This window comes from Eurytemora carolleeae, unplaced genomic scaffold (assembly GCF_000591075.1).
Source record: "Eurytemora carolleeae unplaced genomic scaffold, Eaff_2.0 scaffold237, whole genome shotgun sequence".
Classification (NCBI taxonomy): Eukaryota; Metazoa; Arthropoda; class Copepoda; order Calanoida; family Temoridae; genus Eurytemora; species Eurytemora carolleeae.
In genome coordinates, this window is record NW_019396130.1 from 1 (window position 1) to 25,024 (window position 25,024).

The 25,024-nt window shown below is 34.2% G+C and overlaps 2 protein-coding genes across 2 annotated transcripts in view; one reads left to right on the forward strand and one right to left on the reverse strand.

Annotated features, from left to right (window-relative positions):
* Positions 1 to 7,888: 7,888 nt before the first annotated feature.
* LOC111695836 (trichohyalin) overlaps positions 7,889 to 25,024 on the forward strand; it is a 35,095-nt gene continuing 17,959 nt past the window's right edge. The window contains exons 1-6 of the mRNA XM_023465289.1: positions 7,889 to 8,119; positions 13,657 to 13,747; positions 17,394 to 17,474; positions 18,608 to 19,011; positions 21,177 to 21,439; positions 21,710 to 23,353. Coding sequence (XP_023321057.1) covers positions 13,740 to 13,747; positions 17,394 to 17,474; positions 18,608 to 19,011; positions 21,177 to 21,439; positions 21,710 to 23,353 — 2,400 coding nt within the window. The 5' untranslated portion in view covers positions 7,889 to 8,119; positions 13,657 to 13,739. The remainder of the gene's footprint in view (positions 8,120 to 13,656; positions 13,748 to 17,393; positions 17,475 to 18,607; positions 19,012 to 21,176; positions 21,440 to 21,709; positions 23,354 to 25,024) is intronic.
* LOC111695830 (paternally-expressed gene 3 protein-like) lies at positions 12,645 to 13,733 on the reverse strand. Its single transcript, XM_023465283.1, has 3 exons — positions 13,728 to 13,733; positions 13,410 to 13,641; positions 12,645 to 13,219 (listed from the first exon to the last, which is right to left on the reverse strand). Exons 1-3 carry the CDS (start codon positions 13,731 to 13,733, stop codon positions 12,645 to 12,647), a joined length of 813 nt encoding a protein of 270 aa, XP_023321051.1.

Genomic DNA, 25,024 nt, shown 5'->3' on the forward strand with positions numbered 1-25,024 from the left:
AACAAAATGCTATTTACAGTCGCAGGAAAGATCAAAACATCATTTTCCTGCTACAATAAGAATGATTTAGAAAGAACCTGAGGCAGAAATAATATTATTTAAATTCTCATCACTATCCTTCCCTTTTCTTATCCAGGCAAGGGCTTACAGAAATATACTCACATTTCTTTATATCTACCAAGCCATCTATCGTTCTATTTATCTAACTTTATATCTATAAATCTACTTCTTCATATATTTGTCTAATTACTTGTATGAACTAGGACAATTTAGATTTTGTTAAGCCCTAAGAACGACGAAGAAAAACAATGTTTACTTTTACTTTCCAAAGTTTGAAAGTTGAAATTTTAAATAACAATGAATTTGAAGTTTTCATAATTAGAAAAATATTAGCATATTCATTAAATATATAGCTATCTATCTACATCATACAAATATTATTATGTTTATACAAAATTCAATGAATCCTTTAAATAAATTTTATCTGGTTTTTAAGTTGATTCGTAATGAAGGAATTGTTTTTATGAAAAAAAAAAACAAAGGTTGCTTGTATAGCGAATATGTGAATTCAAGGATCCTATCCCACCTTCTCCTGAAATCAGGAACCCATCCCACCTTTTCCTGAAATCAGGAACCCATCCCACCTTCTCCTGAAATCAGGAACCCATCCCACCTTCTCCTGAAATTAGGAACCTATCTTACCTTCTCCCGAAATCAGGAATCCATCCCGCCTTCTCTTGAAATCAGGAACCCATCCCACCTTCTCCTGAAATAAGGAACCCGTCATACCTTCTCCTGAAATTATAAATACATCCCACCTTCTCCTGAAATCAGGAATCCATCCCGCCTTCTCTTGAAATCAGGAACCCATCCCACCTTCTCCTGAGATCAAGAATCTATCCTACCTTCTCCTGAAATCATGAACCTATCCCACCTTCTCCTGAAATCAGGAACCTATCCTACCTTCTCCTGAAATCAGGAACCCATCCCTCCTTCTCCTGAAATAAGGAACCCATCCCACCTTCTCCTGAAATCAGGAACCCATCCCACCTTCTCCTGAAATAAGGAACCCATCCCACCTTCTCCTGAAATCAGAAACCCATCCCACCTTCTCCTGAAATTAGGAACCCATCCCTCCTTCTCCTGAAATAATGGGGTTTTATGCTACAATAATCACATGGATCCAACAAAACCCTACAATACTCTGCACATTTGTTTACCAGAAACAAGATTGAAAGAAGCGTTCCAGATCCGTCATGAAAGAATAATGTCCGGACATACAGGAGTAGCGGGCACGTTAGATAAATTCCAGAGAACCCTCTTTGTTTTATCAGCTCCAGACAAAATTAGAAGACTTGTAGAACGTTGTGATGTCTGCCTAACCAAATAGAGGAGTATCAAACCCCGGGTGGGACCTCATGTGCCGAGGAAATGTAGGAGAGAAGGTCTTCATTGAACTAGTATCATGCTGACAGTGCAAGATGGATTCACAAGATTAGCCAGTGCTTATCCAATTTGTAACAAGGAAGCTGATACAGTGGAAAGAGTTCTCATTCGAGAACATTTCAGTGTATTTGAATTACCAAACCAGGAACGATCCCCCCCCACCCTTCGCCTGAAATTTCCTACAAAAATCTCTCCATATTATACCCCTCTTTTTCTAAAATCATCAAACCCCCCTTCTCTCCCAGGAACGTCACATCATGGTCACATCACATCAAAACCAAAACATTTTGCAGCCTCGTTATATTGTAAAACAAAAGAAAAGTTTTTAAATCAAATTAAATTAAAGAAAAATCTCCGGAAATTTCACAATTTACTTTTTGTCAATCTTTAATTAGTATTTTGTGTGCTGTCAATTTTCAGGTTTTGAAAACACAGAAACTATTTGTGATATTTCTATAAAACAGCAAATTCTAATTTTCTAATCCCAAATTTCTGCAATCTGATGATGTAAACATTTAATATTTTACAATAGTTGAACTAGCATTGGTATATATCATATTTAGTTTAAAATCAGGTAGCAAAGAGAATGTTAGTTTGAGACTAAAAACGACCAAATTTGGTTTGAGAAATAATTTAGTTAAAAGTTTCTGATTATCCTTGCATCCTGATGCAGGACACCTTAAACATATTTTGAAATATCAAAGGTTTGCACCATCAGGTTGCAACGCTATAGGGATTAAAAACTTAGCGTTTAAGGCGATTGATTGGTTTCATTTACAATGTCTTACATAATACATAATACATAATACATAATACATAATACATAATACATAATACATAATACAATCTAATTATTGAACTTAAGAAATTAGAGTTTCTTCAATGGTGTAGCGATATATGTCACAATAGTAGGGCAATCATATTTATATATATATTTTTTCCAACTGATGATTGGATTACACCCATGAAACATTTTGTCTTGGAAAATATAAATCTAAACATCTAAAATGTATACTTCAGTTGAAAAAAGTTGAAAATACAATATATATATATATTTATATACATAAGTATTATATATAATACGTGTTTTCTTCTTATCTCTTTTCTTAATTGTAAACAAGTCCAGCTTTTGTTTTTTTCTTTCTTTTTCTTTTTTTCTTTAACGACCCCTCCCCCCCCTTCCCTCAATCTGGGCATTCACTACAAAACAAAAAGTATTCTACACCGCCTAAAATCCCCCATCCTCATTTTACTTTTCCCCTATCCCCTTCCGCCAGTGTTACCATCCTCTCTTTTCCCCTAGTTTCCCCCCCTGCCATTGTTGAATCAAGACTATTTTGATAGATTAAGTCAGTAAATTAGTCTATTCAAGAACCAACCCCGGGGGTTTAATCTTTCCTTCAAAAGGATTCTTCTTTATAAAACATGATTTTAAACAAAAAATGTTTTTATAATATCTGAAGGTTTTTGCATCCTTTATTCTACCCCAAAGGAAAATGGACTGTTAAAGAAAGATGAAAGGGGGTATAGGCTAAAACCTAAACACTTTAGGAGTTGATTTGACCCAAGTAGTATTTTGCTGACAATGAACTAAAGGTTACAAGCTCTAATGCAAAAATCTAAGAAAATTTTGACAATTATTTCTTTAAAACTTTTAAACAAGTGTTTTATAGTTAAAAAATGTACATGTTTAGGGCTACAATAAAGCACGGCTTTCATAGAGGTAATTATATACGTTTAGTTAATTTCTAAAATAATGAACAATATATAATAAAGAAATAAATTTAATAAAAGTGAATATTGAAGGGAGAATGGAATAAAAAGAAATGGAGGAAAGCGCTGTAAAATCTGTGAAATAATAGAAAAGTTAAACTATTTTAAAATGATCAAAGGATTCAAGAGGATAACTATAGTTAACTAAACTACTCGAAAATTAGAGAATGTAAAAGTTAAATAAGAGGCAGAACAATGTTAAGTACAGAATTCGAATTTTCCTTTCCCCGCGTGGTTTTCGATTATATCAATACAATGAAGACGACTTTTTTATTTCAGTTTTGATTGTAACAAGCTTTTTTTTAATCACAAGTTTTTCAAGTAAATAAAGAGAAGCATTTTTAATTGACAGCTTCTCTTGACTTCTATTTTATGTGTATCCATGTTGTTAATTGTTAAATCACAATTGAAATCTAAAGTTCTGTTCAGCCCATTCTGTGCTCCCTTGATGCTTACACATAGTACCAGACCAAAAGAATTATTGTCGGATACTTAATAACAGCTAACCAGGCTTGTTATTAAGGAGTATATTTAAAGCTGTCAGTAGCAAAATCTGGATCCAGCTTGGTAAAAAAAACTCCATTCTCCAGGTTAACACAGCGTTAAAAGATTAATGAAGGCCTTCAATAATTCTTGTAGTTCCGTTAATTCCTTTTCCATTAAAGGTTTTCTAGTTTGCCATTTTCTCTCTCTCATCCTGTATCTCTGAGTACTCCTAGAAGCGCCGAGCCGGAGCCAGTTGTTGCTCCTCTGAAAGCTAGATGTATACTGGAAAAAATGTAAAAATATTAATAGAATTTTGAACTTATGTTCAGAATTAGGAATAAATTTTCTTAATATTATTTATTTTAAATATAAATTAGGAGTGATATAATTAAAGGGATTGTGAATGTAATTTCAATCGACTCTCCATTTAAATAGTAGAATTGCAACTTTGCCCTTTAAACCTTTTTATATAAATAACGATGAGAACGATAACATGGTTTAGAAAAGTGTTAAAGTCTGAAAACTTCCTTCATTGTCTTTGCTTCATACATCCGAAAGTCACATTTACAGTGAACCCACATTTGAAAAATAATGTATTCTTAATATTAATCAGACAAAGGTAAAATAAGGTACCGTTGTTAATCCTACACACCACTTTATAAAAGGAATGTCACTTCATATAACGTCTAAACAGTCCCTAAGCACACAATTTAGGAGAGATTGGTGAATAAATATATATGAATATTGAGCAGATATAATATATATGATATATAATAAATTTTAAATAAAAATATAAAACAGCTAATCACCATGCAGTACGCCAATTCTTTAAAAGATTCCTGTGTACGTTTTTTTGGAAAAAACTAACATTGTGTACTGCAAACCAACAGTTTTAAACTAGAATAAAAGTTTGGGGTTTTTCATACAAAAATTTACTTGCGTGGTATTCACTGTGAACTAGACAACAGTGGAAGGTCAAATACACGCGACATTACTGTGAAAATTTTGTGATCTCGTAGCTTGATTGCACGGTATGAGAAAACAAAATTTAATTGATTATACAAAACATTTTTGTTCTTTTCAAGTGATCTGAAAAAAATAGGAATCATGCTTTTTTGCATATATGGTTTTAATCTAACGTGCACTTTACTTTAGTTTGACGTGTTTGACGTGTATTTTTTTAAGTTTTAAGGGCGTTGTAGTTTTAAAGGGACAGACTGGCTATGTAAGGTAGTTGAACTGAGTATGCAGTGTTTTGGACAAATTCTTTAGGATTCATTTAGGTCTGTCCCTTTAAGGGCGAATTTTTTAGTCCCCCCTACCTTTTCTCTTCCCTTTTTTCCCAAGTCAAATATCAACAAAACGTAAGAATTTAATTTTATAACAACAATAACAAAGAGGTTACTTGGAGTTAATGTAAGTATAGAGAAATCTATTCACAAATAAAACTCAAATTTGAAATAATTGAACATTTTATAAAATTGAAATAATAATAGAATTCATTTTATTTCATAACTTTTAATGTTTTTTGTTTTTCTTTTCTTTTATTTAGCGTAGTGTAATAAAACAAAATGGATTTTAAATGGTGTATTCTAAATATTATTTTTCTTACATTATGCCAAATGTTAGCCCTGGCAGAGGTTATCTGGAAAAAACGACCCAATAACGACCCAAAAACTACCCAATAACGACCTAAGAACGACCCAAGAACGACCCAAAAACGACCCAATAACGACCCAATAACGACCCAGAAAAAAGCGTGTCGTGACGATTTTTCCGTACTTTTTATTTTTTAGATCAGAGATATTGGTATGTTTAATAAAATCAAAGTTTAGCATAATACAGTTTTGAAATATTTGAAGTGTTATTATTTCTTTTTCTAAAAACTTTTCAAACCGATTAACAACATTATTCATAACAGAGTTCAATATCTGACAAATTTTAGTTTTCCATTATATTATAAAATTATGATACATATATTATAACGTATATAAATATATTAAATAAATTTACACATATCATTGTTTATTTGTAAAACGGAGTTTACAATTTGTTTAAAAGAAAAGAAATGACAATAATATTGAAAATTAAATTTTTTTTTGCAAGATTTAAAGGGTATATCGTAAAGTCATACATAAGCAGGAATTTTCATGCATAAATAAATAAAAAGTTTAAATCATGATTTCAAATCATTCAAACTTTATAAATCTTTCAAGTTCTTAAAGTTAAGAAATGGAATAGAGCTAAACTACCATTTATAGTTCTTTTCTTATTCTACCAAATTTGTCCCGCCCCCCCCCCTCCCCCTTCTCTTGTTGGAATATGAAGATTTTTTCAGTCCAACATTATTTGTCAGGTTTTTTTAATTCTCTCTGTAGATTTTATCCGAGCTGAGCTGAAAACTTTTAATGAGATATCCTTAATCCCGATTACTTAATCTGAGTATCCAATGGACACACTTTTGATTTTCTTCTTAAACCGTTCTTTCTTGGATATAGTAGAGAAAAATCAAAAACCGGTTTTTTGAAAAAGAGAGTCCCTCACGTTTTTGTATAATAATGTCAAAGGAGTTGAGTTTTTGCCGAAAACTCTGATTTTCTAATCTCTATATCTTTGAAACCCAACGTCGTAGACCTTAGATATTTCAAACTATTAATACTTATAGATAAAATAAATTAAGTTTGAAATATCGAAGGTTTGCACCATCTGGTTGCAAAATATTGGGATCAGAAGATGTGAGTTTGTGGCAAAAACCCAATTCCTTTATCGGCTTCATATACGCGACTCTGATTCAGGATACAAGTACAAGATTAGGTTAGTCTCGATATTAAGAAAAAAAGAGGATCAAGCATTAATCTCGATATCCACCATTCAAAAGTTTTCAGCTCTGAATGCAGAAAACTTTAGAGTTGGATACTTTTAATCCCAATCGCATAATCTGAATTTTCAGTGTAAACACTTTTAGCTTCCCGCTTAATCCGCTCCTTTTCTCTCCTGCCAGTTTTCAACCAATGAGAGTTTACTCATTAAATGGCGCGCAAAATTTCAAATTTCCCAGCTTCTCTGATTGGCTGGTCCAGTTTCTCCAATCGCCACTCAATTTGTTGAGTTATATATATACACTTTTGTGGATACAAACTTAAGATTAAATTAATCTTGAGATTAACAAAAAAAGAAGCTCAAGCATGCATTGATCTCGATATCCACAATTCTAAAATGTTCAGTTCTGTTCACTTACAGTGTACACCAAACAATTCACCGTACAGTGTACACTATACAATTCACCGTACAGTGTACACTATACAATTCACTGTACTGTGTACACTATACATTTCACTGTGCAGTGTACACTATTCAATTCATTGTATAATGTACACAATGCAATTCACTATACCGTGTACACTGTACACTATGCAATTCACTATACATTGTACACTGTACAGTGTACACTATTCAATTCACTTTACAGTGTACACAGCTCATAGTAAATAATGCAGTTTGCTATGATATTTAATATATTGTAAAATGAGATTTTTTTACCGCCCGTTTCGCATTTTCATTCTTTTCTTGGTTATTTATTAAAAAGATCAATTGTAATTGATTATGTTCTTTCACTTTTTACTTAAAACTATAAATTAGACGTGCGAGAAAAATACAGTTTGACATAAATAAATGAATTAGTTGATTTTATTTACATTCTTTTAAAAGAATATTTTTAAATGTCTGAAAATATTAGAATTTTCGATTAAATCCTGTAAATTGTATAAATTTTAGTATTTTCAGATAGAATCAGAGAATCTTAGGTTTTTAAACCATTTTTCAGACAGACAAATTCTTTTTTGGATCAAGAAAAATAGTATTTGAAGATAATATAAATTACAATTATTATTAAAATTTGCAAGCTTTTTTTTGCGTCTTTGTGTAGCTCTTTTGCGTAGCTCTTTTGTGTAGCCCTTTTGTGTAGCCCTTTTGCGTAGCCCCTTTAATACTAAAAATAAACTTCCTACATTTGTGACTTTTCAAGAATAAGTGAATTATTTAACATCTACTTTAACATCTACTTTAACATCTACTTTAACATCTACTTTAACATCTACTTTAACATCTACTTTAACATCTACTCTAACATCTACTTGAACATCTACTTTAACATCTACTTTCAGTTTTGAAATATCTAGGAGCAATATAAGAATATGGTGGAATTTAGAGAATTAAGCTTACTGAGAATACCACAATAAAACCTGATGTTGCCGGATTCATGATGAGGAAATCAGTTTCTACTTGATCAATCCAGATATAACCTGATCATGGTTATATTTGAGGAAAAAGAAGAGAATTGAGTCCTATGGAAGTCAAGAGAAGCTACTGGAAACTTAAGTGTTAAACTCACATGGAACCAGAGAACTGGTTTCAGGTAAATATATTTTCTTTATTAATCTAAAATTTTCTTTAATATCTATCTATATATCTATATATCTATAGTAATAATCTCTGTTTGCATGTTTGTTCAATTGTTTGTCTGTATATCCGATCATAGATAGAATTACTTAACCGATTTGCCTCAAATTTGGATTGGGAAGTTTGTTATAAATTCGGAAATGTTCTATATAAGCTTGCTTAAAGAATTCTAAATTGAGTAAATTGACTTTTATAATGATATCATTTGAAAAAAAAATAATTCGAATCCCTTTGGCTGACTGTAGGGAACATATATACGAATGTCTTGTTTTATTATATAGATATATTTAAAATCCGGCGACATCAGGTTGCAAAGACATTTGAATAATGAAGGCCCTTTTTTACTACTTTTACCGATAAAAATGTTTCAAATTGTACAAGGTTATATATGTTAAGAAATCAGAAATGAAAATAAAAGTTAGCCATGTATTGGGAGCGTAAAGTGCTCTCTGGTATTTTTAAACCATTTGTTTTTATGGAAATGGAAATCCCAAAAAAGTATGTATCCCATTATCTGCTCTTTCTTCTTTGGTAAGAATTAAATGTATCTACAAACTATGTTTAGAGCAAAAACTTGGACAAAATAGTTTTCTATTACATAAAAAGACAAGGATGTCAAGTCGTATAAATAAATTTGTACAGTATAGGGGCGAGCAATATCTCAAACAGGCTTCACTCCCGGGTTCTAAATGACACACAGTCCAATGAAATTGCTACACAGGCAATATCTCAAACAGGCTTCACTCCCCGGGTATAAAGGACACTCAGTCCAATGGAATTGCTACACGGGCAATATCTCAACCAGGCTTCACTCCCCGGTTCTAAATGACACACAGTCCAATGAAATTGCTACACAGGAAATATCTCATCCAGGCTTCACTCCCGGGTTCTAAATGACACACAGTCCAATGGAATTGCTACACGGGCAATATCTCAACCAGGCTTCACTCCCCGGTTCTAAATGACACACAGGCCAAATCTCAAACAGGCTACACTCCCCAATTTTAAAGAACACACAGTCCAAAGAAATAACAGGCTACACTCCCCAATTTTAAAGAACACACAGTCCAAAGAAATTGCTACCAGGCAATTTCTCAACTCGTATAATTCAACGAGGACCAAAAGCTCTATTTTCAAGCTTACTATAGATTCAATGCTAAATCAATTAGCAAAGATCTCTGCTCGTCTTATTTCAACGAGAACACAGACTACTTCTAATACCGTAATCAAAGCAGTCTCAGTCAACTAACTTTATTCAATAGCTTAGGTTACAAAGTTAACAGGAATTGTCGTAATTCAATTCCTACGATGTTATTGATATCACATTATTAGGACCATCGTATTACGTATTAAAGAGAATAGATATAACGCAGTTAATCTTCTCTGCCCATATTTTGCTACATATATCTACATTGGTTTCATGTGCATAAATAAAACAATAATCTGATGCTGAATTTATGAAAATCTAGGCATTTTTGGTTAAAAAGCATCATGTTTTCCCGTAAATAATCAAAAATCGTTTAATTACGAAAATTATACAACCTTTGCGCCTCCCTCTCTGGAAAGTAAAAAAAGTTCCATGTCCCCTCCACCAGACTTATTCTTACATACTCCCCTGCCTCCCCCCCCCCCTCCATCATATTGATTTTTTTGATAAAATACCCCAATTACTTTCATATATGCTATGGAACACCCCCCCCCCCTCTCCTATTTCGATGATCATCAATACTGAATAAATGAATTCTTATCTCCCTGTCTTCATAAATACTGAATAGGAATCCAATTATTCATGAGAGTCATTCAATAATCTTGCAAATAATTAATCTAATGACGTCACTTTCTCTCCTTATACCTACATACATAGATTAATAACAATACTGATAGAACACTAGATGTCGTCTTTTCAAGATCTAGGGGTTTTTCGTTCGCGCTAACCCTGAGGCAGAATCCCAAAGGAGTTACACGCATTCTCTCTCTCTGTCTTGTAATACAACGCAGTATACATGTAACTCCTTTGGGGAAATTAGACGACATCTAGTGTTGTATCTTTATTGTTATTGATCTATGCCATACATAGTACACCGACATAGGGTCAAACCAACCTGGGTCAAACGACATCAATGGATAAAACAACCTAGGGTCAACCAACAAACTGGAAATATTATGTATTCTATGTAAGGAAAGGTTAAGACAATTCCTGGGCCGCGTGCTACGGCTAGGACAGCTGATATTGGATTGATCACTGAAGCTATAAATCTGGGCTGGGCGCCACGACTGGGACAGATTATGGGGCCGAACTTTTCTGCCATTTAATTTATAATAACTTTAAATAATAAGATTAGGCCGGGTTCAGACATTTTCGGGGCCAAGCGCTGCGGCCACAAAACTGGGTCAAGTCATTCGTCTAGTATTAGATATTCTTTTTTATCCGTTTTATAAACAATTAAAGACTTGTGTTTTTTCAAATAAAAACTATGCCAAACATTACAATGTCCCCCTACCCCCTCCACCCCTTCATCTTATACCGGTGTATATTTGATTGCTGGCTCCAGGACTAGGATTAAAAATGCATATACATTTTACATGAATTCAACGAAGCTGAGAAAGGTTTATGCACGTACATTGCACAAGATGAAAATATCGATTATCAGGGAAAATGACGTCAAATTACGGCATAAGGGATGCTCCAATACCATAGCTATAGTTATTAAATGCTAAAAGTGGAAACCTCGGTAACTTTTTTTTTTGGGGGGGGGGAGTTTCTAGAGTAATTTTTAAGTATCAGAATTGAATCATGTTCATGTTAAATTGCTTTAACTTGTCGAAGAAATACAAATACGTACCTCATACATGACATATTTTAATATCTCATATACGTACCTCATACATGACATATGTTAATATCTATAGTTTAATTAAGTTTCAGATAAAAGTAAATTGTTAGAAAAGCTTTGTAATTTGTTATGATTCAAAGAGGTAATTAGGGTAAATTACTATAAAAGTTAAAAATATCTTTTTTTAAATCCGGGAAAAGCTTGAATCCGAAAGACAAAGATTTTTTAAAACTACAAACTCAAAAATCTTAAAAGAGATGGAGAAGAAAAACACTGTTTAGATTAAAAAACACAACATTATTTTGATTGGAAGTCACGTCGGGAACAGATTCCAAGATTATACAGTGAGAACCATAAAACTGTGGAATAGGAAGACGACACATAAGCAATCTTTTATGTATTTGATGATGTTTTAACGTCGAAAGTTTTAATCAGCATGAAAATAAAGTGAAATGAATCAGTGTAAAAAAAACTTGTTCATTGGACTATTCAAAGCATAAGTTGAGTCTAACAGTCGTCTTCCTATTCGATAGTTTTATAGGCTCCCCTGTATATTTTGGTTTCTTCCCTAGATGGACTTCTATTATTCTAAGTTGAAGTCCATTATATGCTTGAGATTGGAGTAGCGTCAAGAACTACTCAGATCAATAATAAAATATATTTTCATTGACACTGTTCTAAAGGGAAAACATTGTTGGAACATTTAAAATTTTTTTATGAATATATATATATATATATATATAGATATTTTCACTTGAAAGGAATGGAGTCTTTGCCTCAAACTCTTATTTTCTTATGACATATCTATTTATTTACGTCCCAATGCTAAACTATGAGTTCTGTTAGATCAAATAGTCTAAGTTAGAAACATTAAAGGTTTACCCAATCAGGTTGCAAAGAAATAAGAATTCGAAAATTTGAGTTTGTGGCAAAGACTATCGAACTGTCTCCGATTTTTTTTTGCTAGAATCTTAGAATACATTGCACAAACAAATAATCTGTAGAACATTTAACTTTTATGCATAGAACCTACTGAACAATTTTCTTCTATATTTAGAATATTTGTTTAACAAGATGAATGACAATCTTGGAACATAATTATGATAAAAAACCTTCCTTCTTCTCCTCCCTGAAAGTTGAGAATAATAAGAAAATATATAATACTAGGCTTTTAGGGCGCTTCGCGCCCATCTTCTATTTCAACTTTTAATTGTGGCTTTATCTCTGAACATCTTCTCTTTGTACAGTATAAAAAAAAAACAAAAAAAGTTTGCGGATTTCATAATATCTTTTTGCGCATTTTCAAAATTTTCAAAAATAAAAAACTTTTAAACACAAATTTTTAAAATTTTGATCATTCATAAACCTTCCCTGGGGTCACAAAAAATTTGGGCCCGATCGGTTCAGCCGTTTTGACGTGTATTGGATACAAACAAACAGACAAACAGACAGACAAGCCAAATTTATAGATAGATTTATATTTATAAATATTCTAAATACTAGCTTGGAAACCCAGCTTTAACTGAAAACGATATTTTTCCTAAAAAGTTGAATCCACTGAACTAGGATTAGTAATTTCATTCTTCACACAGGAACAGTAGTTCTAATTATTAATACTTGAAAGTCTTGTTCTTTTCAATCTGAATTCTAAGTGTTCTTAACTCCAAACTCACTTAGTTCTTGTTTGATCCCTTTAATTTCAGTTTTCTCTGCAGGGTTCTGACTACGGGATATCCCTGCAGGGTTCTGACTATGGGATATCCCTGCAGGGTTCTGACTACGGGATATCCCTGCAGGGTTCTGACTAAGGGATATCCCTGCAGGGTTCTGACTACGGGGTATCCCTGCAGGGTTCTGACTAAGGGATATCCCTGCAGGGTTCTGACTAAGGGATATCCCTGCAGGGTTCTGACTACGGGATATCCCTGCAGGATTCTGACTTCGTGGTATCCCTGCGGGGTTCTGACTAAGGGATATCCCTGCAGGGTTCTGGCTAGGGGATATCCCTGCTGGGTTCTGACTACTGGATATTCCTGCAGGGTTCGGACTACGGGATATCCCTGCAGGATTCGGACTATGGGATATCCCTGCAGGGTTCTGACTGCGGGATATCCCTGCAGGATTCTGACTACGGGATATACCTGCAGGGTTCTGAATTCGTGGTATCCCTGCGGGGTTCTGACTACGGGATATCCCTGCAGGGTTATGAATACGGGATATCCCTGAAGGGTTCTGACTACGGGATGTACAAGATCAAGAAATTATTTTAATCCTCTGCGGACAACAGCTAACTGCTTGATCCATGGATTAACCATACAAAAGTTTTGACCTTCTGTCGTGTTTAGATCCCGGAGAAGGAGAGGAGACGGGTTAAAGACTATTCAACCCTACTCCTCCAGTAGATATAATAACCTGCGTTAGATCCCGGAGAAGGAGAGGAGACGGGTTTAGGACTGTCGTGCTCTACTCCTCCAGCAGATATAGTAACCTGTATTCTGTTTAGATCCCGGAGAAGGAGAGGAGACGGGTTGAAGACTATCCTACTCCTCCAGCAGATATAGTAACCTGTATTCTGTTTAGATCCCGGAGAAGGAGAGGAGACGGGTTGAAGACTATCCTCTACTCCTCCAGCAGATATAGTAACCTGTATTCTGTTTAGATCCCGGAGAAGGAGAGGAGACGGGTTGAAGACTATCCTACCCTACTCCTCCAACAGATATATACACACACCCTCATGTAACAATGCCAAGGAAACAAATCCAACCCTTAAATATTGCATATTTTTGGTTTATAGGGAATGTTTTTTCTATGAAAGGGGTTGAATATGAGTAGGGAGATGTCTTTTAAAATCAAAGTTTTGCTTTGAGGTTAATGTTTTTGTTGTTAAAGTTTGAGGGGGGGGGGTTGAGAGCATTTGAATAACAGCCAAATTCACGATTATTGACATTCAAAATACTTTTCAGTGGGACAATATACGCTATATTTTCAAACCAGTTTCTTCAATTAAAAGAGAGTTTTTGCGTTTGAATGTATATTCATATTCGAATGGATTGAATTTGAACCTATTTGGATCTAAACTTAAGTGCGGTTTAATTTCCTTTGATTAGTTGAGAAATTATCTATGAATAGTTTATAAACCTCAATTCCCTGTAGTTTTCATATTTATTGCCATAACTTTAGCTAGCCCCCTCTCTTAAAGGGACTGTAAGTAAAATATAACTTTAGCTAGCCCCCTCTCTTAAAGGGACTGTAAGCGAAATATAACTTTAGCTAGCCCCTCTCTTAAAGGGACTGTAAGCGAAATATAACTTTAGCCCCCTCTCTTAAAGGGACTGTAAGCGAAATATAACTTTAGCTAGCCCCTCTCTTAAAGGGACTGTAAGCGAAATATTACTTTAGCTAGCCCCTCTCTTACAGGAACGGTAAGCGAAATATAACTTTAGCTAGCCCCCTCTCTTAAAGGGACTGTAAGCGAAATATTACTTTAGCTAGACCCTCTCTTAAAGGGACGGTAGGCGAAATATAACTTTAGCTAGCCCCTCTCTTAAAGGGACTGTAAGCGAAATATAACTTTAGCTAGCCCCCTCTCTAAAGGGACTGTAAGCGAAATATAACTTTAGCTAGCCCCTGTCTTAAAGGTACTGTAAGCGAAATATAACTTTAGCTAGCCTCTCTCTTAAAGGGACTGTAAGCAAAATATAACTTTAGCTAGCCCCTCTCTTAAAGGGACTGTAAGCGAAATATAACTTTTGCTATCCCCTCTCTTGAAGGGAGTAAAAGCGAAATATAACTTTAGTTAGCCCCCTCTCTCAAAGGGACTGTAAGCGAAATATTACTTTAGCTAGCCCCTCTCTTAAAGGGACGGTAAGCGAAATATAACTTTAGCTAGCCCCCTCTCTTAAAGGGACTGTAAGCGAAATATTACTTTAGCTAGCCACTCTCTTAAAGGGACGGTAAGCGAAATATAACTTTAGCTAGCCCCTCTCTTAAAGGGACTGTAAGCGAAACATAACTTTAGCTAGCCCCCTCTCTAAAGGGACTGTAAGCGAAATATAACTTAAGCTAGCCCCTCTCTTAAAGGGACTGTAAGCGAAATATAACTTTAGCTAGCCACCTCTCATAACCCAAACTCCAACCCCAACAAGTATTTACATAAACCAAGCCCCCTCTTATATTCCCATAAAACTACAAGTTCCTTTCCCTGATTTAGAAAGATTCAGACAAGTTGTTAAGAAAACACAATTTACTCAATCTTACACTTCAACTTATTATTTTTATTAGTTTTGTCTTTTTATTATTCCTCTTATAAATTTAGATGTTCACGTTTGTCTTGCAAAATGTATATTATAGAGAGAGAATCATATTGTTTAAATTTTTTACACAAGGTTACCCACACAGGATGATCCTATCAGACGATTCTGAGGTTGAATTAAATCTTCTGCCTTGAATTTAATTTTTTTATGGCTCATTCAATGATTAGTCTTTGCCACAAACTCAAATTTTTCATCTCCATATCTTTACAACCTTATATATGATGGTGTAAACCTTTACTATTTCAAACTGAGACTCTTTTATCAAACAGAATTCAAACTTTGAAATGTCAAAGGTCTACAGATTTGGGTTGCAAAGATATAAGGATTAGAAAATCTATTTTGTGGCAAAAATTCAGTTCCTTTACGGTTGCAGGGAATTATAAATATAGAGAAACAGAAACTGTAAATTCTCAACAATCGTCTCTGAAGTCTCATCTTTTGTGGGTAACCCTGGATCTAAAATATCTGATTACTCGCCACAAGCTCTAACTTTTTAATCCTGAAATGTCAAAGTAACATTTGATACGTTTTTGGAAAGCCCTTGGGCTCTGCTTCTATAATCTGCAAAAATGGCATTTGCAAAAATCCAAATATTTATTGCGAAATCTAGTTATTAAGTAAAAAAATTCGCAAAAAAATTTGCGCAAATTGCAACAAATTATACATTTTTGAAAAGCCCTTAACCCAGCGAATTAAAATGTGCAAAAACATTTGCAACATTTTTAAGACTTAAATGTGTATTCTAAGAAAAACTGAAAATGTGCAAATTCCCTTTAAAAACGGTTGTGCAATAATATGTCCAAAATTTCTTTGCAAAAATTGTGCAATCTGCTTACTTTAGTTATAGGCTTTTTTGAGAGCTATAAAATATTGAAATCCAATGACTTTAAATAGGTCTAAATATAGATTAAGTCTGTTATAGGAAAATAAGGCATTTAGGCAGTTTGCCTGAGGACTGAGGCAGTAGGTATAAAAGCCCAGCTTAAGTGATGGGTATGTGTTAGCTAGAAAAGTCAGACAGTTTGACCTTCCAAGCTCAAAAACTTTTTGAGTTATCGCAAAAAATAAAGGGTTAATAGGGTTAAAAGATTTAAGTAATTCATGTTTAATAATTTCCTGCTCATATTAATATTATTCAACGTTTTTTAATTCGGGGCAGAATATATATAAGAGGGAGCTACATATACAGGCTGTTTTTATAAAAGTGTCTTTTTAAATTTCGTTAAGAAAGTTATGCGAAACTTTTTCAAAATAATGGATAATCAAAAAATAAGCAGTTTCCTCTCCAGACCAAGTCTTTTTTTAAACAGATGAAGCGAAGGAAATATCAAATCTTTTTATATGTAAAAGTATTTGTTAGATCTATGCAAATATACATTAATAAAAAGATCTAAGTTGTCCCCGTGACCGGTAACAATGGCTTTCTTATTGGTGATTCTCAAAACTACCTCTATTCTGGTCAACACACAATTTTGGAAAAAAATACACTTTTCTAAAACCCCCTGTATAATAAATTCTAAGCGGAAGTTATATATCGATGTATTCAAGTTTGAAAAGGTTTTCAACTCCAGTGCACACAATAATTTGGAAAATCCTGAATAAGGTATTTCAAGATAGAAATAGGTTTACAAAAAAGTTTCAAGATTTTCCTGGCTAACTTTCAACAATAGCATGACAAGTTTGATTGTTAAATCAACTCTTTAAATCTTGATGAATAATGTGTAAGATATCATCATTTTCTAGTTTGGAAATTGAAGAATTTAATTTTCAGACCTACAGTAAGAATAAATATCCAAAGTTCACTTAATTATGTCTTTCATTGTTTCGTAATAAATGAGAATTAAAAACTTTAGTAATTGAACACTGTGTTTATAATTATAAAGAAAAAAAAACTAATTACTCGCTTTACAGTAATCCTTATATCTTTGCAACAATAAATTGTTGCGAGTAATCAATTCTTTTCCTCTTTTTTGAAGGCAATTTAAGTTGGTAGATTTTTTGTGTGCTGTTTTTTTGTGCTTTCATCTTCAGCCGACAATTTTTTAAATTTTTTTTCTTTTTTTTAACGGTTTGATTTAAATAGAGTGGAGGAGAGGAATGTGAAGAATCATAGACATGGTCAACATGAACCACACCGTCATCATCATAATCATAATCATCATAGGATAGGATAAATATATCATTAGCATCAGACAGATATTTAGATAACTATGAAAGTTACGCATAAGATTTTAGACCGCGTTGTTTTTGAAGTGTCACACATGCTTTTTTGGGTTTACCATACCAGCTCACTTGTATTTCTTTTATAGCGATAGACTTCTACCTATTTAAAACGGCGATGTGGTTGTTTTTAGTTTGAGTTTGATGGAAAGAAGTAATTGGAAAAATCCTGATTGGTTTTCAAGCGGAGTTTGTAAGAATTTTCATCCTGACATGATGAAACTGCTAGTACTTAAACTTAGTTAAATTTAAACGAAAAGAATATTTTGATATTTTATATTTATTACTGAAAATTTTATAGATAAATAATGCTGGAACCAAATCAAGTTTCGAGGAATTATTTCAACCAAATTAGTTTTTATCAATCCATTAAAATTTCCGAAATTCTCAGAAACCCTAATTCAAAGGATGCTTATGAATACTTGCCAAAGTGTTATATTTCAGTTAAAAAATATAAATTATTTAAAAAGCATCAATGCATACTGCCTAGTCAGGTTTTAATTATTTCTGATCTATTTGGAATTAATACTGCGGTTGTCCTCATTAGCGATTATCACTTGTATTAAACTCTTATTTGCAAACCTTTGATATTGTAAAGGAATTGAGTCTTTGCCACAAACTCTAATTTTCTAATCCCTATACCTTTGCAACCTAATGTCGTAGACCTTAGATGTTTCAAACAATGAGTTCTGTTAGAATAAATAATTTAAGTTTGATATATCTAAGGTTTGTTGGAAAGATATAAGAATTAGAAAATTCAAGTTTATGGCAAAGACTGAATTTCTTTGGACAATTAAATCTAGCAGAATTTATTGTTTAAAAATATCAAAAGTTTACGACATTAGGGTTCAAAGATAAAAGCATTAGAAAATTAGAAAATTAGAATTTGAATTATCCAAAGTTTACACTATCTGGTTGCAAAGATATGGGGATTAGAAAATCAAACTTTGAGGCAAGTAATTCTTTTATAGTTGGGGCAAATGCATCGTAAAATTTAGTTCTAAGCTAGAATATATATATATGTCCTCTCAGGAGTAAAATTTAGTTCTAAGCTAGAATATATATATGTCCTCTCAGGAGTAAAAGTCGGAAAAGAGAAGAACAAGGGGAAACAAGAGATGAAATAGATGGGAGACGTGAGGAGCGAGATGGGAGAAGGGAAGATAGAGATGGGAGAAGGGAGGAGCGAGATGGGAGACGGGAGGACAGAGATGGGAGAAGGGAGGAGAGTCCTGTAAAAGGATTAAGAATGTCTCCACTAAGTCCTAGTCAGGACGGACATGTGACTAGATCTCACATGATGAACCCTGAACCTGGACACGGGTCCAGGATGCATTTCACCCACCCGGAGTATCCACGAGGATCCAGGGTTCAAGGATCTAACTCGGAGCATATACATGGTTCCAATATACAGGATTATAACAATGAAGACAGTTCTTCAAGATTGCAAGAAAGAAACCATCATTCCGTTTATAAACAAGGGAATTTCATTTACCTCCATAAATAATCTCTTATGAAAGTATCCTAACATGCTAGAACTTTGTTTGAACCAGCAAATCATCGTCCAATTTAAAGTTACAAAGGAATTAAGACTTTGTCACAAACTCTGATTTTCTCATTTTTATATCTTTTTAATCTAATGCTGTAGATCTTGAATATTTCAAGTTATGAAATCTGTTATATCAAATAAACAAAGTTTGAAATATCAAAGGTTTATGCCATCCGTCAGCAAAGATAAAGGGATTAAAAATTTGAGTGCGTGGCAAAGAATCAATTCCGATATCTTACTTTGTGTTTATCACGAATTCCATTTATGTACTCTACTTTTCTCTTGTTCATACCTTGAGCATACACACATACATTCTACAACTGGAAACTATAGAGTAGCATTCATTTAGACACTTTACTCCTGGAGTAGGATCCATCTAGACAGTTTACTCCTGGGGTAGGATCCATCTATACAGTTTACACCTGGAGTAGGATACATCTATACAGTTTACTCCTGGGATAGGATATATCTATACAGTTTACTCCTGAATAGTATCCATCTATACAGTTTACACCTGGAGTAGGATTCATCTATATAGTTTACTCCTGGAGTAGGATCCATCTATACAGTTTACTCCTGGGGTAGGGTCCATCTATACAGTTTACTCCTGGAGTAGGATACATCTATACAGTTTACTCCTGGGGTAGGATCCATCTATACAATTTACTCATGGAGTAGGATACATCAATACAGTTTACTCCTGGGGTAGGATCCATCTATGCAGTTTACTCCTGGAGTAGGATTTATATAGTTTACTCCTGGTACCCATAGTAATATCCATCTATTCAGTTTACTCCATCTATATATACGGTTACCTGGAGTAAAATATCTGCGGTTTACTCCTGGAGTAGGATTTATCAATACAGTTTACTCCTGGGGTAGGATACATCAATACAGTTTATCCTGGAGTAGGATTCATACAGTTTACTCCTGGGGCAGGATACATCAATACAGTTTACTCCTGGAGTAGGATATATCAATACAGTTCACTCCTGGGGTAGGATCCATCTATACAGTTTACTCCTGGAGTAGGATCCATCTGTACAAGTTACTCCTGAAGTTGGATCCATCATACAGTTTACTCCTGGAGTAGGATCCATCTGTACAAGTTACTCCTGGTACCTAGAGTAGGATCCATTAATACAGTTCACTCCTGGAGTAAGATCCATCTATATAGTTTACTCCATCTATATATACAGTCACCTGGAGTAAAATATCTTTGGAATCCTTGCTAGTATAATGTCCAAACCAAGAACTGGTCAGGAGGTTTCTCAAGGTTTAGATGAAACAATCTGTTTTCTATAATTTCACTGAAACCAGAAAACAGATTTATCGAAAGTTTAAAAATACTTCTTCAGTTCTAGGATTTAAAATGATAAAGATTTGTTTAAATCTACTCTAAGTTTCTTTCAACAATTTAGAAGTGCATCTTGCATTCTACATTCAGAAGGCCATCTCAACCTAAGTTGAAAAACAATCAAAGAGACCTTACGATATTAGGCCCTTTCCAAAGGACATTTTTCAAGTAAATTTCCCTAGTGCATTATTATAAGTGACTTTCCCCAAGGGAATCATTTTTATTGACTTTTTCCATGTGCGTTATTTTAAGTGACTTTTCCCAAGAGCATTAATTTAAGTGCATTTACAAAGGGCATTGTTTCAAGTGACTTTTCCCAATGGCATTTTTTTGGTTACTTTTCCCTAGTGCATTTTTTAAGGGACTTTTCCCAAGGGCATTTTTTCAAGTGTCTTTTCCAAAGGCATAATTAAAAAGATAAGTTAACAAAAGTCCTTTCCTGTAATAAAAAATATTTAGTATATATAATATATAAAATAAATAATATGTGTCATATAAAATGTGGAAATTTCTACTCAATTGACATTTGGGAAAATGCATTTTAGAAAAAAATTGTGGAAAATGGCTAAACCTTGTTCACTAGTTTTGTTTCAATAATCTATTTATATCTTTTCATGTATTTATCTTTTCCATCTTTTATCTATCTATATCTATCTGTAAACTGTAGTGCATATATCTGTAAATCTATAAAGAAAGATTTATTAATGTTTACCCAGTGGTAAAATGAAAATATATCCTAGAGCATGGAACCAGTCCTGTTAAGAGCTACATAAAACCCGACTTGTCCCCTGATACTCGAACCATTGGTAAACCTGACCTTTCCCCCGGGACCCGGAGCTATATCAAACATGACCTTTCACCCGGCAATAGAAGTATTGCCAAATCTGACCAATCTGGACCGAAAACAAATTTGAAACCCGACCTAACTCCTGAACTACGGAACTCTGTAAAACCCGACCCAGATTCTCATCAGAAACCCCTGCATTATCAACAGTATTATAAGGAAGGAGTAATAATTATCAAATTTTTATAATTTAAATATCCCCCCTCTAGAAGTAGCCCATGGCAACTGGGGAAATTATGTATTTTTATACAAAAATAGATTATAATTTCAAAACCCAGAATTGGGTATAAATTGAGATTATTGCCATTGGAAACCAATAGTAAACCAAAGCTGTCTGACTTAAGACCAAAAAATGTCATTAAAAATTATATTTTTAGGGGGCAATAATTTTATTTTTTGTCCGAAAATAATATTATTCTCCCTGTGCAGGATGTTCAGCAGGAATTAAAAAGTAGGTTTCCTCGGGATAAATCCCGAAGTGAAACCTCCCGGAATGGGGTTGAGGGATTAAGCCAGAAGGTGTTGGAGCAAAACTCATATCAAGGTGAGAACATGGAATATCTAGGTCGGGAGAGACAAGTGATATCTCAGGATAGGTCCCCGCGACGGGATCTTGAACTAGACCCTGAGCCAGTGATAGAAAGAGTATCTGAGATTAAAACTAGTGAAAGTGGAGTTCAGACCAGGTCAAGGACCAAAAGTGAATCGCGTCCAATGTACGATGAAAGAACTACAAATACAGATTCAGTGGAAGTTTTGAACCTTTTAAGGAATCCTAGGCGTCGTCCTATTGAGGTGGATGCCCGAGAGTTCAGGTTTTTAACTGAAAAATTACTCCAGGAGCAAAAAGGAACTCCAGTTGTAGCAAAAATGGAAAGGAAGGAAAAGATTGAAACAACCCTTCACACTCATATCAATGGAGATTCAACTAGGAAGGATATTGGAAGAGTAAAGAAAGATATTAGCTCCGATATGCTTGATGAACTGGTGAAACCAGGATGGAATCCAGAGGAACCGGTCAAATCCTTAAGAAAAATGGAATCGGAGAAGCCCAACCGAAAATTAGAAGATCCCGTTAAACCGCGGGGACGGGATGAGTCTGCCAAACCAAGTAGGAAATCAAGAAGAGAATATTATGAACTGGAAAGTAAAAGTAAGAAAAGAGGAAGAACGAGGACACGAAGTCCAGATAAGTCTCGAGATTGTAGTCGCCAGGATTGTATCTCCGGGGACGAGAATGAACCTGAATCTCCCCAGTACTCTAGACACGAGAAGGAATGGTTGAAGGAGAAACTCCTGGAGGAGTTTGAGAAACAAGACAAGAAGTCTGGTCACAAATCCAGGTCTAGCAAATCATCAGATATTTTAAAGCACATCAAATCCTCTCACCAAAAGGAGAAAGATTCCAGAAAGAGAAAATCTGAAAGAAAGGATGAGTTTAATGATTTCTCCGTGCACCACAGTCCAACACTAGAGATTCGAAGTATTGATCTTGTACCAGGACAGGACAATCCAACCTTGGAGCTGAGTAGAAAACCGTCCAGATCTGGGATTTTAGATAATAAAACTGATACCGTGGACAGCGGATTGGATCCGTTTTATCAACGAGCAATCCCTCCTCAACCCACCTCAATCCCTCTCAAACTTCCAAAAGTCGGATCAGATCGGAAAAGGGATTGGACGGACATATCACCCTCCTCTCTAGAACCCCCGACTCATCATTACTGCCGAGATTCCTACTCCAACCCTATACACGGGGTTTACAACGAGAAGGGAAGATCTACCTCGCATTCTGTTTTCTCCGGCGTAGGATTAAGGGATCAGGATTCTCCTCTTGCTCAGACACTTTCTCCTCCTCATCATTCAACCATGCCAAGAAATAAATCTCCGAACCCAAGGCACGAGAAGCACGCTACTATGCCCAGGAACAGTTCTCCGTCCGGCATGGCTCGATTCTCCAGTTGTGCAGCTAGTATGCCATCATCTCCTCCTCCCTATGTAGATCCTAAAGCATCAGATAAGGATTGTGGTTGTTCTTGTGACTGTAGGAGCTCAGGGTATCCAAGCCAAGAGGTAAGACAATATGAACCTTGTTGGAAAATGTCGAATTAAAAAATGGAAAGATTATTAATGATACAGCTGAACTAAAAAGGAAATTTTTTCCTAAATATTAAAGAAAATCTTTAATATATCCCATTATATTTTCTTATAAAATCATAGAGAAAAAGAATTTAAACTTTTTATCCTGCAAATACTAACAAAATTAACTTTCCTATCAAAACGGATTAAAATGATAAAAGTTGAAGTAACTTAATTATGAGAAGAAGTAAGAAGCACAGAACTATATAGTTATGTCAATTTAATATGTAGATAGTACATTATTATGTCAATAGATAGGTAGATAGTACATTATTATGTCAATAGATAGGTAGATAGTACATTATTATGTCAATAGATAGGTAGATAGTACNAGATGGTACATTATTATGTCAGTATTGAGCAAGATGGTACATTATTATGTCAGTATTGAGCAAGATGGTACATTATTATGTCAGTATTGAGCAAGATGGTACATTATTATGTCAGTATTGAGCAAGATGGTACATTATTATGTCAGTATTGAGCAAGATGGTACATTATTATGTCAGTATTGAGCAAGATGGTACATTATTATGTCAGTATTGAGCAAGATGGTACATTGCTAAAGTCAGTAATTAGAAAGATATTGTTATTGCTAGTTATTATCATTAGTAAGATAACAAATCATTCTGTAAGTAGATATAATAACATAATGCATTACATTTCCATTAAACCTGCGAAAAAAATACAATTTTTGTGCATTGAAGTAACTAAAAATAAGTGAATCCCGACATGACGTTTGAAAATAGAAAATTGTCTCTAAGAATGAAAAATATATACAAGAATGATGTATTTGTATATTTGGATAAAATGGAATATATGTGTTTATATCTAGATACAACTTTACCAAAACAATCCCATCCCTTCTCCTCCAGTCAAATCTAATTTTAACATTTCTATTCTTTATCCTAGGATACAGTTTCTATCCCTAGATACATATCCTACTCCTAAATACCAATTCCTATTCCTAAACAGCGATTCATAGATACATTTTCTATTCCTAGAAACAATTCCTATTCCAAGAACCACTTCCTTTTCCTAGAAACACTTCCTATTCCTAGATACATTCCCAGATACAGTTCCTATTCCTAGAAACAGTTAAAATTTCTAGTTAAATTCCCAGATACAGTTTCTATTCAAAGATTCAGTTACTATTTCTAGATACAATTCCTATTCCGAGAACCACTTCCTTTTCCTAGAAACACTTCCTATTCCTAGATACATTCCCAGATACAGTTCCTATTCCTAGAAACAGTTAAAATTTCTAGTTAAATTCCCAGATACAGTTCCTATTCCTAGATACGGTACATATTCAAGATACAGTTTCCAATACTAGATACAGTTCCTATTCCTAGATTCAGTTCCTATTCCTAGATACAGTTCCTATTCCTAGAACCAGTTCTTATTCCTAGATACAGTTCCTATTCCTAAATACACTTCCTATTCCTAGATGCAGTTCCTATTCCTAGAACAAGTTCCTGTTCCTAGATACAGCTCCTATTCCAAGAACCAGTTCCTATTCCTAGATGCAGTTCCTATTCCTTAATACAGTTCTTATTCCAAGAAATATTTATATTCAAGGCTGGGTTTGTGGAGTGGGTAGGT

Excerpts from the sequence above, each read along its gene's own strand:
- LOC111695830 (XM_023465283.1), bottom strand. Across the intron at positions 13,220-13,409 it reads TTCTCCGGGATCTAACGCAG|GGATATCCCGTATTCATAAC; the intron begins GTTATTATATCT and ends AGAACCCTTCAG.